Consider the following 17,703-nt stretch of genomic DNA (forward strand, 5'->3'; position numbering starts at 1 on the left):
TAATTTATAGAAAATATTTCTTTCTAAATCTGAATTAGTAGAAATTTACTAATGAATTGAATAGCATGAAATGAGTAGCATGATTTAATAATCATTTTACTAGCTATTAGTGAAATTTTACTAATTATTAAGTAGAATTTTACTAATAATTAGTAGAATTATCGGGGAAAAGTCCATGGAAATTACTAATAATTAATGAAATTTTACTATTTGTTATAGTAGAATTGAACTATTTTCAGATTTAGAGACAAAATCTGTCATTTTTCATTTATTCTCTAAATCTGAAATAGTAGTTTTCTACTAATTAATTAATGCGGATTCGTTTACCTGATAAATAGTACAAATTTCACTACTTTATTGGTAGAAAACTACTAATTATTTTGGAAAATATCCATTCATTAAAATACTCAAGTTAATTTATTTTAGCAGTAAATTATTCATTAATTAAAATAGTAAAATATTTATAAATTAAAATAATAAAGTGATAAATTCATTTAAAAAAATTAATTTCATTCAAATAACGGATTACTTGTCTATTATCAAATAAATATTTAGTTCAATTAAGTAATTTTTACTAAAATCAAAGAAAATATTTATTTGATAATAGAAAATAATTGAATTTTTGCAATAATTTGTAAGTTTTCAAAAATTAAATTTTTTTTCGTGTTTTTAACTAAAATTCTTCTATAAATCCATTATTTTAAATAATTTTTGAAAAAGTTCTTTAAAAATTTGTAAATTCATTTGTTTACAATTCAATTTTACAAAATTTCAATTATTCTTGAATTCTTCAATTAAATATACATTATAAATTAAAAACTTATAAAATAAAAACTCAAATAATTTTTTTAAAAAATCCGCAATTTAACTTTCTCAAAAAAATTAATTCCACAGAATTGTGAGTTAAAAATATTAAAAATTCAGATTTTCAAAGATTTTAATTTGAAACCTTTTCAAAATTCTATTATTTCTAAAAATTCACGCGTCAATGCTTTTAATATTCAATTATAATTTAAAATTGTAACTCAAATCTATTCTTAAATCAATTTTTATTCGAAAATTCTACTAGAATTCAATTACTTATTTAAATTCAAAAAAAAAAAAAATGTATTCAATTCCTAAAAAGAATTTTATTTACGAAAATAATAATTGAATCCCTGTAAAAATTTTATTATTTATGAAAATAATTGAGTGATTGCGAAGAAATTTATACAAAATTTGTAAATAATTGAATTCCTGTGGAATTTTTATTATTTTATGATTGCGTAGAATTTTATTCAATTCTTTTAAAATAATTGAATTCTTTTGGAAAATTTTATTAAAATAGTAGATATTTTTTTATTTATTTAATCATAGGATTGATATTAAAAATCATATTAATTGAGGAAAATTTTTGAAAATAATTGAAATTTTGACAAGAATTTTATTAAAATTTTTGTAAATAATTGAATTTCGGAGAATAATTTAATTATTTCTAAAACTAATTGAAATTTTGACGAGAATTTAAAAAAAATTTTGAACATAATTGAATTTCTGCGAAGAATTTTATTACTTTTGAAAATAATTGAATTTCTCCAATCATTTGTAGTTTGTCTAAAATTCTACAAATTATATCGTTTAATTTACAAACTTTCGTCTTTTTTCAATCAAATTTACGGACCTTTACGGGATTTACGGAGCTATAGTTCGAGCCCTGAATTTGTTATCCACCCTGTTAAACAAGAAAACAAAATTCGACCAAAGAAAGCAAAAATCAACCCAAAAAATGAAAATAACCAAAAAGAAACAGTCAACCAGTCATTTGAATTTTCTCTCAAGTTAAACTATTCTTAATTTATGAAATATTAATGCCTTGGGAAAGTTGTCGACAAGAACGGGAATTGCACGGCTGGTGTGGTTCGGAAAGTTCGTGAGTGCCAAGGATAAGAAACGTTGGTGAATAAGACGAGGGTAAGGCCATCGCTCTCCGTCGATCGAGTTGGTCTGTATAGTCATTGGTATCAGGGAGAAATTGAATTTCACGAACCGATTAGAGCAGATACTCTCAATGTGTACATTCAAATGAAAAAGAGAGAGCGAGAGCGAAATACAGAGAGAGAGAGAGAGAGATAGAGAAGAAGACTTTGGAGGAGCATCTCGAAAATGTTCACGAATAGTACATGTATCGATTTGTACTCTTTGCATCAACTATACACTGTTCCTTGAAAGCTACATTCCCCTAGTTTCCATATGTATCTAATATATCTATATATCTGTATATCTATACATCTATACATCTCCAGATCAACATATATACATATATGTATGAATTGGATCTTACCTATACGGAATCCCTCCCTTATTCAAAATCCTAATATATTTCCTATTTCTTTCTCTCCTTTTTTTGTATTTCTAATTCTATACTCGTTTTTGTATCTATATATATATACATATACAATTTATATATATATACACATTTATACACATTTATACACACATATAACATGCACACAACTGCAAGTTCTCACGACTAATATCTTGTCGACATTTCAGCGCCGAGTGAGCGATCGTAACGTTTATACCTTACATCCCCGGCACTGAATCAGAATCGAATTGAGAGGGCTTGGTCAATCAGGATACGAGACTTGACTGGAATACAAATTTCGCGACGGTCAATTGACTGTCGTTCTCTCCATCCGGAATATAACGTCCACCTACTGCGAACGGAACGAGTATATTTCAGGAAATGTAAATCCAATTTCCAATGTAAATATACTCTACATCTGCATAAATTAATTTACCCAAGGAAACCGACATAAATTAGTGACCCAGATGAGATATTCAACATGTCACGAAATACAGTTATTTTTCAATATTTGAATTGACAATTATTATCCTCTCTCTCTATATATATACATATTTTTTTTTATTTACACATATATATCGGTGCTTCCTTTTAAGAAAATGCTATTTCAAACTACAATTCAGTATATGCATCTATATAATGTAAAAAAAGAAAACTAAACTCGACAATTTATTCCAGATAATAATTCTTACTATACTCTCTAATTATGAATATGTGAAATTTCTATTATTATAAGTTGTTATCTCAGTCAATAAGTTCAAGATACTTTCTTATCTTCTAGACAGATTATCTTTGGTAATATAATATACGCTAATAATTTCAATATTTTAAATTCAACGTACTTTAAATCTAAGTGCATCAAGAAAAAAGATTTATTTCAATCACAGACCTACTAAACTTTTTATTTCATCCAAATATAAAGTTGAAAAAAAAATAAAAGGTTCAGGAAATTTAATTTCTATTCAGTTGAAATTAGTTAAATCTTGTAATATATATTTAATATTATTCCTTAAATAAATAAATAAATATTATTTCAAAAATTTTAACAAAATTATTCGAAAAAATTCACTTATCTTGATAAATATCGAAATTCTTTCTAGAAAATCACAGTTTATCTAAAAATATCAAATCAAATCACAAGAATTCAATTATTTTCAAAATTACTAAAATTCTTCGCAGAAATTCAATTATTTGCAAAAATTCAACAAAAAAAAAATTCTCGTCAACATTTTAATTATCTTTACAAATAACAAATTTTTTCTCCAAATTTTTTCAATTATTTTCAAAAATGTTAATAAAATTTATGACAAATTTCTATTATTTAAAAAATTTTTTTTATAAAATTCTACACCAACATTAAATTATTTTCTAAAATAATAAAAATTTCACAGGACTTCAATTAAATAAAATAGAATTGGTATAAAATTTTTTTAAAAAAACCATTATTTAAATTTTTGTTGTAAAATTGTTGTCAAAAATTCAATTATTTCCATAAATATTAAAATTCTTTTTAGGGATTTAATTATTTTTATAAATAATAAATTTATCTTAGGAATTCAATTATGCTGATAAATAATAAAACTTCTCACAGAGTTTCAAATTTTTTTTTCAGTACAATTGTAATCGAATTCCTCAACAGAATTCAATTATTCTTAAAAATTTTATTAAAATTCGTAGAAAAAATTTAATTATTTTAAAATTTGTTGAAAAAATTCTTTATAAGAATTCAATTTAAAAAAATTCAATTATTCAATAAATAATTTATTTTGTATTTAAACAATTTAATGCTCGTAGAATTTTCTAATAAAAATTGATTTAAAAATTAATTTGAATTAAAGTAAAATAAATAAATGAAAATTGAAAATTAATTCCCAAAAGAACTTTGTAAAAAATTATTAAAAATAATTGTTTAGTTAAAAATATACGATAATAATTTCAATACTTTAAATTCAAGGTACTTTAATGTACTTGAAATTAATTTAAATTCGCAATTTTTCAAAAGAATTCAATTATCTTGATAAATAGAGAAATTCTTTCCAGAAACTCACACAGTTTTTCTAAGAATATCAAATTGAGACAAAAAACGAATCAAAAATGTTGCGAAGCAACGTTTTGATTCGTTTTTTGTCTCAATTTGATATCCTTAGAAAATCTATGCAATCATTTTCAGAAATGTTAATGAAATTCATTTCAAAATTCAATTATATTGATAAATAATAATCTACATCACAAGAATTCAATTATTTTCAAAAGTAATAAAATTCGCAGAAATTCAATTATTTTTAAAAATTTCAACAACAAAAATTCCCGTTAACATTTGAACTATATTTTTATAAATAGCAAAATTGTTCGCCGAATTTCAATTATTTTCAAAAATGTTAATAAATTTCATGACAAATTTCTAATATTAAAAAAAAAATTTTGATAAATTTCTACACGAACATTAAATTGTTTTCTAAAATAATAAAAATTTTACTGGAATTCAATTATTTAAAATAGAATTCGCATAAAAATTTTTTAAAAAACCATTATTTAAATTTTTTTGTAAAATTGTTCGCAATAATTTAATTATTTTAATAAATATGAAAATTCTTTTCAGGGATTTAATTATTTCCATAAATAATAAATTTATTCTTAGAAATTCAATTATTTAATTCATAAATAATAAAACTTATCACAGAAATTCAATTTTTTTCAGTTCAATTTTAATTTAATTCCTTAAAAGAATTCAATTATTCTTAAAAATTCAATTAAAATTCGTAGAAAAAATTTAATTGTTTAAAAATTTATTGATAAAATTCTTTATAAGAACGCAATTTTAAGAAACATTCAATTATTTATTTTGCATTTAAATAATTTAATTCTCGTAGAATTTTCTAATAAAAATTGATTTAAAAATTAATTTCAGTTAAAGTAAAATAAATAAATGAAAAGTGAAAATTCTCAAAAAAGATGTAAAAAATTATTAAAAATAATTGTTTATATTTAAAAATTCTTGAAAATTATAATTGAATAGAAATGAAAAAATAATAATGATTAAATATTTATTTTAAATAAAACTATTTAATGTTTTCGAATAATTTTACAATTAAAGAAATTCGTAAATAGATGCAATAGAACATTTTTTTGAGTATCTTAATCATTTTTTGCACAGTTTAATCATTTTTTGCACAGTTTTTCTAAGGATATTAAATTGAGACAAAAAACGTATGAAAATAATTGCGAAGCAACGTTCACTAATTTTTACAAAAATCTACTTCTTTCGTAGAAAATTTTACTCCAAAAATAGTAAAAATTGACAAAACTGTGAAGAAATTTCTATCAGTGTAAGTTTTACTATGAAAATAGCAAAAGTTACAATACATTCGTTTTTTTCCGTACACAATAAAAATACTTTCAACTCTACAAACATAAAAATATACCAGAAAATTCGATCTCTCATAAGAAAACTAAATTACTATTTAATGAATTCAAAAATAAATTTCGTCCACCATTGAAGCTAAACTGAATAATAAATTAAATAATTTATTAATAATTACAAGACTCCAAAAGCAACTCCTTATTAATAACTCAAATAATATTGGTAAAAAGAAACTATAAGAAGCAGAATTTCAATTATATTCCCAAGAGGAAAAGAGAGTGAAAAATATGCAGTGTCAATAATTAAAAAGAAAAATAAAATAAAAGAGTAAAAGACAAGAATAGAGCGCAGGTAAGATGAAAATCTAAAAGGAGAAAATCTTTTGCATTTTTCACCTGGTATACGTATTTAGATGAAAACGAGACTACTGATGCTTCCCAAGGAGCATCACGTATAAAAACAATTTTTCAAGTAATATCTTCAAATACAATCTCTCCCCATTCGAGTTGGGATATTCTTCAAATGCCAAATATTGTAACCGTCGAAATAAAAATTCATCTTGCGAATCAAAAATGATAACCTAATATATCATCAAAATTATGTGATATCCATAAAGATGATTGATAATACTGATATCGATTTATAAACCATAGTAATCTTTCTTCCAAGAAAATATAAATCAAAAAGTCATTTTTGTCGATAGAAAAACGTTTTAAAAATAAATTCTAAATATTCATAAAATTTTCAATTTATTAAACAATATATTTTTACGCCCCCAACCTCTAAAATACTGTCTGACTATTTAGTTAAAAAATTATATTAGTTATAAATAAATTAATGAAAAGAAAGTTTATTAGACTTTAACAAAATCTAAAGAAGATTTTATAAAATTATTTTATATAAGAAATAAAGCTTATTATAAACAAAATACTTGATATTTTACCTAATTAATTTTTACTCCATTACTATTTACATTCAACGTACTTACTTCATTAGAAATAAAAATAAATAAATAGAAATAAGTATAAAAATAAATTTAAAGTAGAAAAAAATATAAACAATAATTGAATTTAAAATAAATAATAAATTATATGAATCATTAACTGACTTCGTGCTATTTAAATAATCTAATTGTCGCCTAATTTGAATTAAATGAGTAAATATTTATAGCTAGGAAATCAAAACCAGTCTTCAATTTTTTTAAACATTAATAAAGAATTAAAAATTATATTCGCACAAAAATTTTAATAAATATTTCAACTCAAACATAATTTTCTCCAATTACGATTTATAAAAAGAAATAACAAAAATTATCAAATGAAAAAATTTGATATTCACGATCTCGACAAATTTCACCAATTAAACTTATTCGGCTTTTGTTATTTAATCAAAGTTGAACGTACCGCATATAATTCAATTATAAATATTCAGTTTTTAAAGCATTGTATTAAAAATAAATTTTTCAATATTACCAGATTTAATATGTCTCTCCATTAATTTTTCATTTAAAAAAAACTGAGATAAAACTACATATGAAATTTAATTTTTTTTTTCTTGAAATTTAAAGTGAGATGCTCAACTTTGAAATACAAATAGCCAAACACTTGACATGTATCAATAATTTAAATTTTCTTAAATCTAGCTTTCACGAAATATTAAATTTAAATTTTAAATTAATTAACATTAAATTAAATTATACTAAAAACAATATGAACCAATTTTTTATTTTATAGAAAGTTTTTTTTAAGTTAATAAGTTTTATTGGAAAAAAATGACCGATTATAATTTTTTTCAAATTATAAAAATATATTTAATCAAATTATTACATATTGCTCGAAATAGAAAAAGAAAATCGATTCCTGAGGTGAATTTTAAGAATATTACACATTCTTTAATAATGCAGTATAACATTCAACTTTAAGAGTAAGAGTTTTTAAATAAAAATATATTTTTAAACTTAAATTTAAACTTCAACTTATTTTAAACATTTAAATCTTCAATTTTCAATCGATATTTTAATTAAAGTTTCTTATACAAAAAATTATCAACTTTTCATTATTCACAATTTTACTGGTTGGAAATTTTTTAAAAATGATTAATTTAAACATTACTATTCTGAATATTGCCAACGAAAATATGCCGCTTATTTCTATTTTCAGTGAAATAATTTAAAAATACAAAATTGATAAAACGTTAAATATTTAATAATATTCAACTTAAATCATTTTTATGCTGAAAATATTAATATTTGAAAGAATAACTGACATTTTGCAACAAAATTCATTTTTTGATTTAATAATTTAAATTAAAAATCGTATTTCGAATTACTAATTAGTTTTTTAATTTAATTATTTAATTAAAAAAACTAAATTTGTATAGGTAATAATAAATTGACATTTTGTTACAAAATTAGTTTTCGAATTTAATACTATAAATTAATAAACTAATTTTGTAGCAAAATGTAATTTATTGATTCAAATATAGTAATAAAAATAGAAATATAATAAAAGATAATTTATTTTAGTTAGATAAAAATATTGTTTTCTCAAAGCCTATACTAAATTATATGTTTTAAATAAAAATTTAATTCGACACAAATAAAATCTTATTTTAACTAAATAAAACTTTTTTGAAACAAATAAAATGTTTAGTTGATTCTGAATCAAATATATCTTTTTTTTAGAGTAACTACACTGAAAAAAAATTATTTAATTCGAATAACAAATTAAGTAATCAAATAAATAAATTAAGTCTATTATCAAATAAATATTTTATACTTGAATCAGATAATTTCTATTTAAATCAATTAAATGGTATTTATTTCGAATACTGAAATTATTTGTTGAAATAAGTACAAATTATTTGATTTAAATGAAACTTATTTGATTAAAGTAAATATTTATTTGATAACAGATTATTTATTTGATAACCGACAAGTAAAATTTTTTCGTGTAATAATAATAATAAATAATAATAATAATAATAATAATAATAATAATAATAATAATAATAAAATAAAAACTTTGTCTGACTGATGCAATTAGTCAAGTTTAACTAATTTTTCACTTATTTTTACTGAAAATCAGTTATTTTTAACTGATTCAGAAGTAAAAAGTCAGTCACTGATTGTCAGTTGTATAAAAACATGATTTTTAATTGATTCAAATTAAGGGAGCAATTAATTATAATTTTTATGAAAACTCAGTAATTTTTTGCTAACAATTTCATTTTCAGTAATATCAAGTTTTCCCCAATAATTTCTTTTTCAGCAATATCAATTTTTGCAGAGAAAAATTACATTTTCGGTTTTTATTAAAAAAAAAAAAGAGAGACAAAAAAAATATCGTAAAAAACCACAATTTCCAACGCAAAAAAAAATAATAAAAATGTGTAATAATTTCTTTTTTTTATAGCGTTTCTCTCACCGAAAATACGACCGGCAGCAACGGTGTCGATGATTAACCAGACGAAATAAGCATAGATAATCCCTCTATGTTTACAGGCATCCATGCTGACGGAAGTTTTATTACACTCTCGTCGACGTGAAACGTGAACCATCATTTAATTTTATCAACACCGATTCGACGTGTGAGGGTTCTTCCGGTAGAGTGCCTCACATTCTAACGTATTTAAATGAACGAATGCACGGCTGTACATTTGCGTTTGCTTGCCCAAGTCAGGAAGCACAAGGTTCCGACCAATGTGGCTCACATTATTCACCGAATTCATTTGCACTCACACTATTGTTTCAAAGTCTCACGCTAATTGTCCCTTTTCAAACAACAACTAGGTCCCTTCTTCCCAATTTCAATTTTTAACAAGTCCAAACACAGTCTCTTTATTAAAACCCACAAACTGTTATAAAAACAAAACTGCACTTAAATTTAATTTCTCGGTCCAATCACCGATCTCTTCTTCTTTCACATTTAATTCATTAATATACAGATTTTCGGAAAAAACACTTTTCTAAACACTTTTCCTCTGGGAAAGAAAACAATTCTATTTTCCTAGAGAAAAGTCTTCCTTTGAAATTGGCAAAATTTGACTATAGAAGTTTTCTTCAATCAGAAACCGCACAAATTTTTCTTCTTTTTCCACATCGAGAAAGGAACAAAAAAGAGGCACAAAAAAATTCCCACGTGTATTAGAAGCAAATTCCTAATGACATTTGGATAATAAAACCAACTCTATTCAACAGTGTATTCTTATTTAGAACCATTTGAATCAGTTTTTTGTATTCATCGCGAAAACTTTTGCTGAATATCATGCCTGAATGATGATACCGCATGTATTAAAGGGCTTTTCCATGATTAAAAGTTGATGAGATTCGATTGAGCAGAGGTTGGGTTTGAAAATTTGAGGGAAGGAGAGGGAGGAGCTTTTTGCGAAATTAATCGCGCTGTCCTGTTGGGAATATCATCGATGGACGAGATTTTCAATTGTACGATACAAGCGTGGGTGCTTTGGGGGTGGTGAGAGGAGAAAGAAAGAGAGAAACAGGAAATGGGAGCATAAACAAGAGAGAAAGTGCATATAGGTTAATTATCCATGCGCGGCAAAGTCGCTGATCTCGGTGAGTCGTTATATCAACGATACGATACACTTGTTGCGAATGACTAATTTCACTCGTGAAAGAAGAAAGGAGAGCCTGGGGAAAAGTCGTCTCACATTCACCAAAGTTTCTCCCTCTCTTCTTTTTCTTCTTTTTTTTTATTTGTCACTTTTATTAAACGTTTCACGTTTGAAATCACTTTTTTCCGCTATTATCCTCGTTATCGACAAGAGGGAAACAAACTTTCTTATTTGGACGCTGAAAAATGTTTCGCAGATTTAAAATCAAACTTATTCTCGTTTCTTCATTTTCTACTTTCTTAATTTCCTTCTTTCCTTCTTTTTTCTTTTATTTCCCCTCCTCCATTATACAAGTTTTGAACTTAAAACCCAATTAGCAAAATCGTATTTTCATTCTCAAAAAAAAAAATCCACCAATAAAAATGCAGAGTACAGAAAGTAAAGTCTTCAAGAAATCTGCTAATGAATATTTTTCGTAAATGTTTTCATTTCACGACTACAAATACTGATATAAATATTAATGAATTCTGACACTGGGAGAGGCCGCAACGGAATTATTTTCAATTGCGAAGGAATCCCCCTCCTCCTTCCATTGATTTGCTTAATGGGAGACTCAATTGAAAGGGACTCATTTAGCATGATTCATCTCGAGACATTTTAATTACGCGGGGTTTCGACTATGAAGCAAATCAACTCGAAAAATTTCTACTCTCTAAACTCGAATGAGTGAATTTCACATTTAATCGGATTGCTCCGCATCAGTTTAAAAAAAATCCCACTAGACTAAAAATGATAAAAGTTACAATTTAGGGCAGAAAAAAGAACGGAGAAAGTAAAAAAGAGACCAAAAAGAAAATCTCTTGTTCGATTTAAACGATAATTATAATAAATTTATTATTTCTGGACGTAATTATGAAATTTATAAATTATTAATTTAATAAGTTTTTAAATAGATTTAATAAGTTTATAAATAGATTTAATAAGTATTTAATTAGATGTAATAAATTATTAACTTAATTCAATGTTATTAATTTAATTAACTTAATAACAGTCCAATTAATTAAATTAAAGAATAATTAAAATGTCTTTAACGTTAATTAGGTCAAAGTCATTAGAACAAAAATAACTTTCATTCAGTACCACAGTTTTTCAAAGGATATCAAATTGAGACAAAAAATGAATCAAAAGTGTTGCGAAGCAACATTTTGATTCGTTTTTTTTTCTCAATTTGATATCCTTAGAAAAACTATGACTTGAAAACTTCAAATTAACGAAAAATAAAAATCGAAGACAGAAAAACAGGCAAATGGTGGAATTTTTATAAAATTCAAATTCAGAGTGCAAAATTTCTAATTTTTAACATTTTTCAAAAAAGATGTTGATATTCAAGACGAGAGATTCTTTTCGAGAGGAAAAGAAATATAAACAGTTTCGGAATGTAAGCTACTAAACTTGCTGGACAAAAGAAAAAGTTTTCGGTGTATTTATTCTTTATTGTATTCCACAGACAAGTGAAGGCAAGAATTGCAGAAAACTTGAAAATCCCCCGTTTTTCTCTCTTTTTTGGACATCTCAAATCAAGATATCCGCACTCCGGAAGCCTCGGTGTGCCTCAACCATAACCGAAGATATCGTTGCGCAAGATGAATGTAGCGCGAAAGATCAAGGGAGTTGGAGAACGAGAAAAAGAAGAAAAAGCCTCGGGGAACTTCAAGAAAAAAAAAAGTCAGACGAGAACAGAAAAAATAGTGGAAAAGAAGGAAACGAAGAAGAAAAACCGTAGTGAAACCAAAAGAAAAAAAAAACAACGGGAAATATAAATCCTTTTATAAATCCAAAGAAAACGAAAAGAATAAAAAAGAAAGCGAAAAGAAAACTATAAGAAAACGATAAGCAAACGATAAAAAGACGAAAAGAAAACAAAAACGAAACAAAAATTAAGCAAGGAAAGGAAAAATTTGGAAACAAGAGAAAGAAGATAAAAAATTTTAGTGGAGAACATAAAATCAAGAAAAGTTCTCCAAAAACTGGAGAACCGAAACCAAAAATAATCAAAAACCGACAAAACAAAAAAAATTGAAAACAAGATGGAAAGAAAATAAAAAATTTAGCGTAGAACATAGAATCAAGAACAGTTCTCCAAAAACTGTGAGACAGAAAACCAAAAATATGGAGACAACAAAATTTTTGACAACCAAAACAGAACGTAAAAGCAACAAATAAACTGGAGAACCACCAGAAAAACTTGAAAATAGAAAAAAATTTGAAATCAAAGAAGATTTTGAGAACCAAACGAAAATGTAAACACTGTTAACTTAAAAGTATCAAATTGCAACAAATTGATACCAAAAAGATGGATTGAATCATAATCCAAACTTTTGGTATCAATTTGATCCATTTTGGTATCAATTTGATAGTCTCAAGAAAACTGTAAAACCAAAATTTCGAAAAGTAGAAAAAAACCAATAGGGACCAAACTTGGAGAACACCACAAAAAATTTAGATCCATCCAAAGAATAAAAAAGAGATCAGTGAACTAAAACCAGAAAACAAAGAAAAAATAAACAAGAAAAGAATAAAGACTTCCTAAAGAAATAATTGGAGAACTATAAAACAAAGTGGAGAACCAAAAATTCAGGAAAAAAAGTATAAAAACCAAAAAAAAAGGTGATACAAAAATCTCAGTAGTAACATCAGAGCACAAAAAGAGTCAAAGAAGAAAAAAGAAGCCATTAAAAAAACAAAAAAAAATTAATTAACTAACTAAACAAAAATTACCACTAAAATAAAAAAAAATTAACAATAATCCTCCAAAAAATTCTAAACACCTCAATGAAGAAACGAGAACATTAATTCAATTTCACGATACAACTAGAATAATTTTTCAAAAATTTTTTTTATATGCGCAAAAATTATCCTTTATTTAGAGGAATTTGGTAACAGGAGCGTCGCGACGCTGCGCGTCCCGCGGAATCACGATCCGCACTGGTACGCCATCGAGCGTTGAGAAACTTCACCATTGCCCCTTGACACCCACCACCCCTCACACATGAAACACCCAACCCTCACCAAACCCCGTTTTCCTCATTCCATATCCCCTCCCGCGCGCTTTTCAACCCCATCCTCCCAACCTTTAGTCTTCCAGCAACGGACTTCATGCGCATGATGGAACACAGGGGGTAGCGCGCGAGCGCATGGGTGTCTTTGAATCTTTGGGTCGGGGTTAACGAAAGGGAGTCACGGTGGGGTGGGGCAAGGGGGCTGATGTGGGCTTCGAAGAGTAAAGAGATCATGTTACTCGTGGTGACGATGTCAAGAATGGAAGGAGTCATCAGCTATGTAGCATTTTTTTTTTTTTTCTTTTTTTTTTATTTATACTTTTCTTTGTTGTCAGCTTGGCTAGATACTTCGTGATCTCTGACGACGTTTATTTAGATAACATCACTTGAGCAAAGGCTAATTTTTTTAATATGACGATACTGCAATCTTCTAAAGGTATTCATTCGGGGAAAAATTGTATTTCAATCAACAGGGTTGCGACAAAAATTTAATTTTCATTTTCCCTGACTGTTCCCTGAATTCCAGACAAAATTTTGACTTTCTCTTTGACACTAAGGAATATTCTGATTCACTCTAAAAATAATTAAATACCTACTGAAAAAAAAAATGTTCCATTACATTTAATAACGAATTTCTTTAAATGTAAAACTATTCAAAAACATCAATAACTTCTTTCCTAAATAAATATTTAATCATTATTATTTTTCTGTAGGAATTAAAATTCTTCAAAATATTCAAATTTAAACCTTTTTGAAATTTAACAACTTATAAGAATATTATTACAAAACATGAAGAAGACGATCACTCCGAGTCGAAGACTCGGAGTGATAAAATAAAAAATAAAATAAAATTTTTTAAAATAAGTTAATTATTTACAAAAATCCTAAAAAAATCCTTCGCAAGAATTCAATTATTTTTACAAGAAGTACAATTTCACAAAAAAATTCAATAATTTAAAAAAAATGTAATAAAATTCGTTGCAATAATTCAATTATTTTTATAAATAATAATAAATCGATTATTCGTTTATTCATTTTTAAATTAACTTTTATTAGAAAATTCTAAAAAATTCTATTATTTAAATTAAAAAATAAATAATTTATTGAATAATTGAATGTTTGTTAAAATTGAATTCTCATAAAGAATTTTATAATAATGGAATTATTTTGAATTGATTTATTAAAATTTAAATAATTGAATTCCTACGAAATTTTGACAACAATTTTATTAAAATTCTTAAATATAATTGAATTTCAATGAAGAATTTTATTATTTATAAAGATAATTGAAATTTTGACAATATTTCTTTTTTAATTTTTGAATATAATTGAATTTCTGCGAAGAATTTTATTATTTTTAAAATAATTTAATTCTTCCAACGAATTTTATTCAAGTTTATATAAATAATTGAATTCTTACAACGAATTTTATTCAAGTTTATAAAAGTTATTGAATTTCGGTGAAGAATTTTATTATTTATAAAAATAATTGAATTCATGAAAATATTTTATAAAAATCTTTTTATATAATTGATATTTTTCGAAAAATTTTATGAAATTTTGTATTTTAAATAATTGAATTCCTGTGAAAATTTTATTACTTATGAAAATAATTAAATTATTTCAAAGAAATTTATTAAATATTGAATAATTGAATTCCTGTGGAATTTTAACAAGAATTTTATTAAAATTTTTAAAAATAATTGAATTTCGATGAAGAATTTTTTTATTTATAAAGATAATTGAAATTTTGACGAGAATTTTTTTTTTTATTTTTGAACATAATTGAAATTTTGCGAAGAATTTTTGTAACTTTTAAAAATAATTGAATTTCTGTAATCATTTGTAACTTTTCCAAAAATCCAATTTTTTTTAGTATTTTTAACTGAAATTCTTCTATCAATCTAGTATTTATGAAAACTGTAAAAATTATTTATAAAATAATTTATAAGTAATAATTTTATGATAGTTTTTGAAAAATTAAGTTATTTAAAAAGAAATTATTGTCAGAAATTGAAAAAATTGAAGGTTTTGTATTAAAATTCAAGGAAATTTTATAATTTACGAGGCAAAAAGGAAAAAAATTCAAAGTTTTCTCATGAATTTTAAAAATTCAATTTTTTCCAGTATTTTTAGTAAAAATCCCTGACTTTTCCCTGACTTCCCTGACCTGTGGCAACCCTGAATATTTTTAATTAAAATTTTGGAAATTAACTAAATTAAACAAAGAATTTTAAAAAAAATTTAAATAATCTTGTCTGTTCATAATTGTAATTGAAACGTTGATTAATTCAATTTTATTAAAATGTTATTGATACTAATTGACTTTCTGTCAAGAATTTTAGTATTTATAAAAATAATTGAATCCTTTAAAAGAATGTTATTATTTATAAAGATAATTAAATGTTTTCATAGAATTTTATTAAAATTTTTGATTAACAATTGAATTGTGGAGAACAATTTAATTATTTATGAAAATAATTGAAATTTTGAGGAGAATATAAAAAAAATTTTAAACATAATTGAATTTCTGCGAAGAATTTTATTACGTTTGAAAATAATTGAATTGCTTTTTTTAGAATTTTATGGAAATTTATGAAAATACTTGAATTCTTGTGAAGAATTTTTTTTAAAAATAATGGTCAAAAGAATTTAGTAAATCTGAAGAATTTTGCTATATTTTATGGAAATAATTGAATTCTAGACAAGAATTTTTTACAGTTTCTAGAAATAATTGAATTCTTTCAACGAATTTTAATAAAAATTTTAAGAATAATTACATTTTTCGAGGAATTCGATTAAAATTGCATTAAAAATAATTGAAATTCTGCAATAAGTTTTACTATTTATGAAAATAATTGAATATATTGCGAAGAAATTTTTTTAAATAAAATTATAATTACAGTAACTAACTTCCCTTGATTATTTTCGAAAAATTTAAATAAAATTCTTTAAAAGAATTTATATATTTTTAATAGAATGTAAATAAATTTCAATTATTTCAAAATTTTTCAATTATTTGTTTATAAAAATTTAATTATCTTGAAACAATAGAATTGAAAAATTTCAAAAATCTTATTTTTCAGAATTTTCAAATAAACTTTGCGAAAATTTAATTTTATTAAAAAATTTGAAATGTATATTTTTAAATTAACTAATAAAAATTTTAATTATTAATCTTCGCACTAAGAAACATGAATACATTAGAATGTGAATTTTTATAAAATTCAATTATTTATCAATTAAAATAGTTTGAAAATTCGATTTGTTAAAGTTTTTAATGAAATTCTTTAACAAATTTAATTATTTTCAGTTGAATTTCACAAAATTTCTATTAATTCGATAATTTTTTTAAAATTTATTTACATACTATATTTGAATCAGTGACTGATTTTTTACTATCAAATTAATTAACTTTATCTTCTGTTTACTAACAATTGTTAGTCAAAAATTAGTTTACTGGTCCCAAACTATTGCTAGAACAATTCCAATAATTATCTGAATCATCAAAATTAATTTAATTCACAATTCAAAAAAAGTAACCGCACAGCCGACAATCAGCAGAAGATGAAAAATTATTTTTTGAGCGAACTTTATTTTCGGTTTACTAACAATTGTTAGTCAAAATTTTTTTTAAATAGTCCCAAGCTATTGCTAGAACAATTCCAAGAATTATCTGAGTCATCAAAATAAATTGAATTCAAAATTCAAAAAAGTAATCATAGCCGACAATCAGCAGAAGAATAAATAAATTTTTTATGACTTTTTCCTTAAATTTCGATTAACTAATAGCGCAGTCCCAAAATGAAATAAAATGATTTATCTAGTTGAATGTTTGTTCTTCCAAATTGACGAATTAATAATATGATTGAATGAAAATTTATGTCAATTGAATTAAATAAAAATTTAGTCAATTCGGTTAAATAAACTTCTTTAGAAAACAAGCCTGTTAACTTGAGTTTTTTTAAACACCTATTATTTAAATTGATTTGAATTTCAAAATATTTTTTCCTAAAACAATAATTTAGAATCTGAATTATTGACAAAATGTTAAGGAAAAAATTAAAATCCAAATTTTTAAAAATTGATAAAGGCAAATATGTATGTTGGGATATAATTTTCCTTCTGGGGACATAGTGTTAAGTTGTTTAATTTTTAAGTATTTGGAAAATATCAAATACTTGAACTGTTTAGCACTATGTTTCAAAATTAAAACATTCGTTTCAAAAACAAGTTTATAAATATAGTTCAACAATTTACCTTTGAGTAAAAAATGACGAATAAATAAAAACTAACCTTCTTTGGAAGCGAAGAAGAGAATTCAGTAGACGACGAAATATTTTTCTTCTTTCTTGAAGACAAAGGTC

The 17,703-nt window shown here is 23.9% G+C and overlaps 1 protein-coding gene across 7 annotated transcripts in view; it reads right to left on the reverse strand.

The window, feature by feature from the left end:
- Window positions 1-13,268, reverse strand: part of LOC122509537 (tyrosine-protein phosphatase 99A) — a 745,329-nt gene extending 732,061 nt beyond the window's left edge. For 6 of the 7 annotated variants that reach the window (XM_043623697.1, XM_043623696.1, XM_043623694.1 and 3 more), the window contains exons 1-2: window positions 13,106-13,268; window positions 9,131-10,515 (exon numbers count right to left, since the gene is read on the reverse strand). In XM_043623697.1, the coding sequence (XP_043479632.1) occupies window positions 9,131-9,266 (136 nt within the window). In that variant the 5' untranslated portion in view covers window positions 9,267-10,515; window positions 13,106-13,268. Of the gene's footprint in view, window positions 1-9,130; window positions 10,899-13,105 lie in introns of those variants that run through there. The other variant, XM_043623691.1, reaches the window with a different exon arrangement.
- Window positions 13,269-17,703: the final 4,435 nt, after the last annotated feature.

Source organism: Leptopilina heterotoma, unplaced genomic scaffold, assembly GCF_015476425.1.
Source record: "Leptopilina heterotoma isolate Lh14 unplaced genomic scaffold, ASM1547642v1 Lhet_60, whole genome shotgun sequence".
In the NCBI taxonomy this organism is placed as follows: Eukaryota; Metazoa; Arthropoda; class Insecta; order Hymenoptera; family Figitidae; genus Leptopilina; species Leptopilina heterotoma.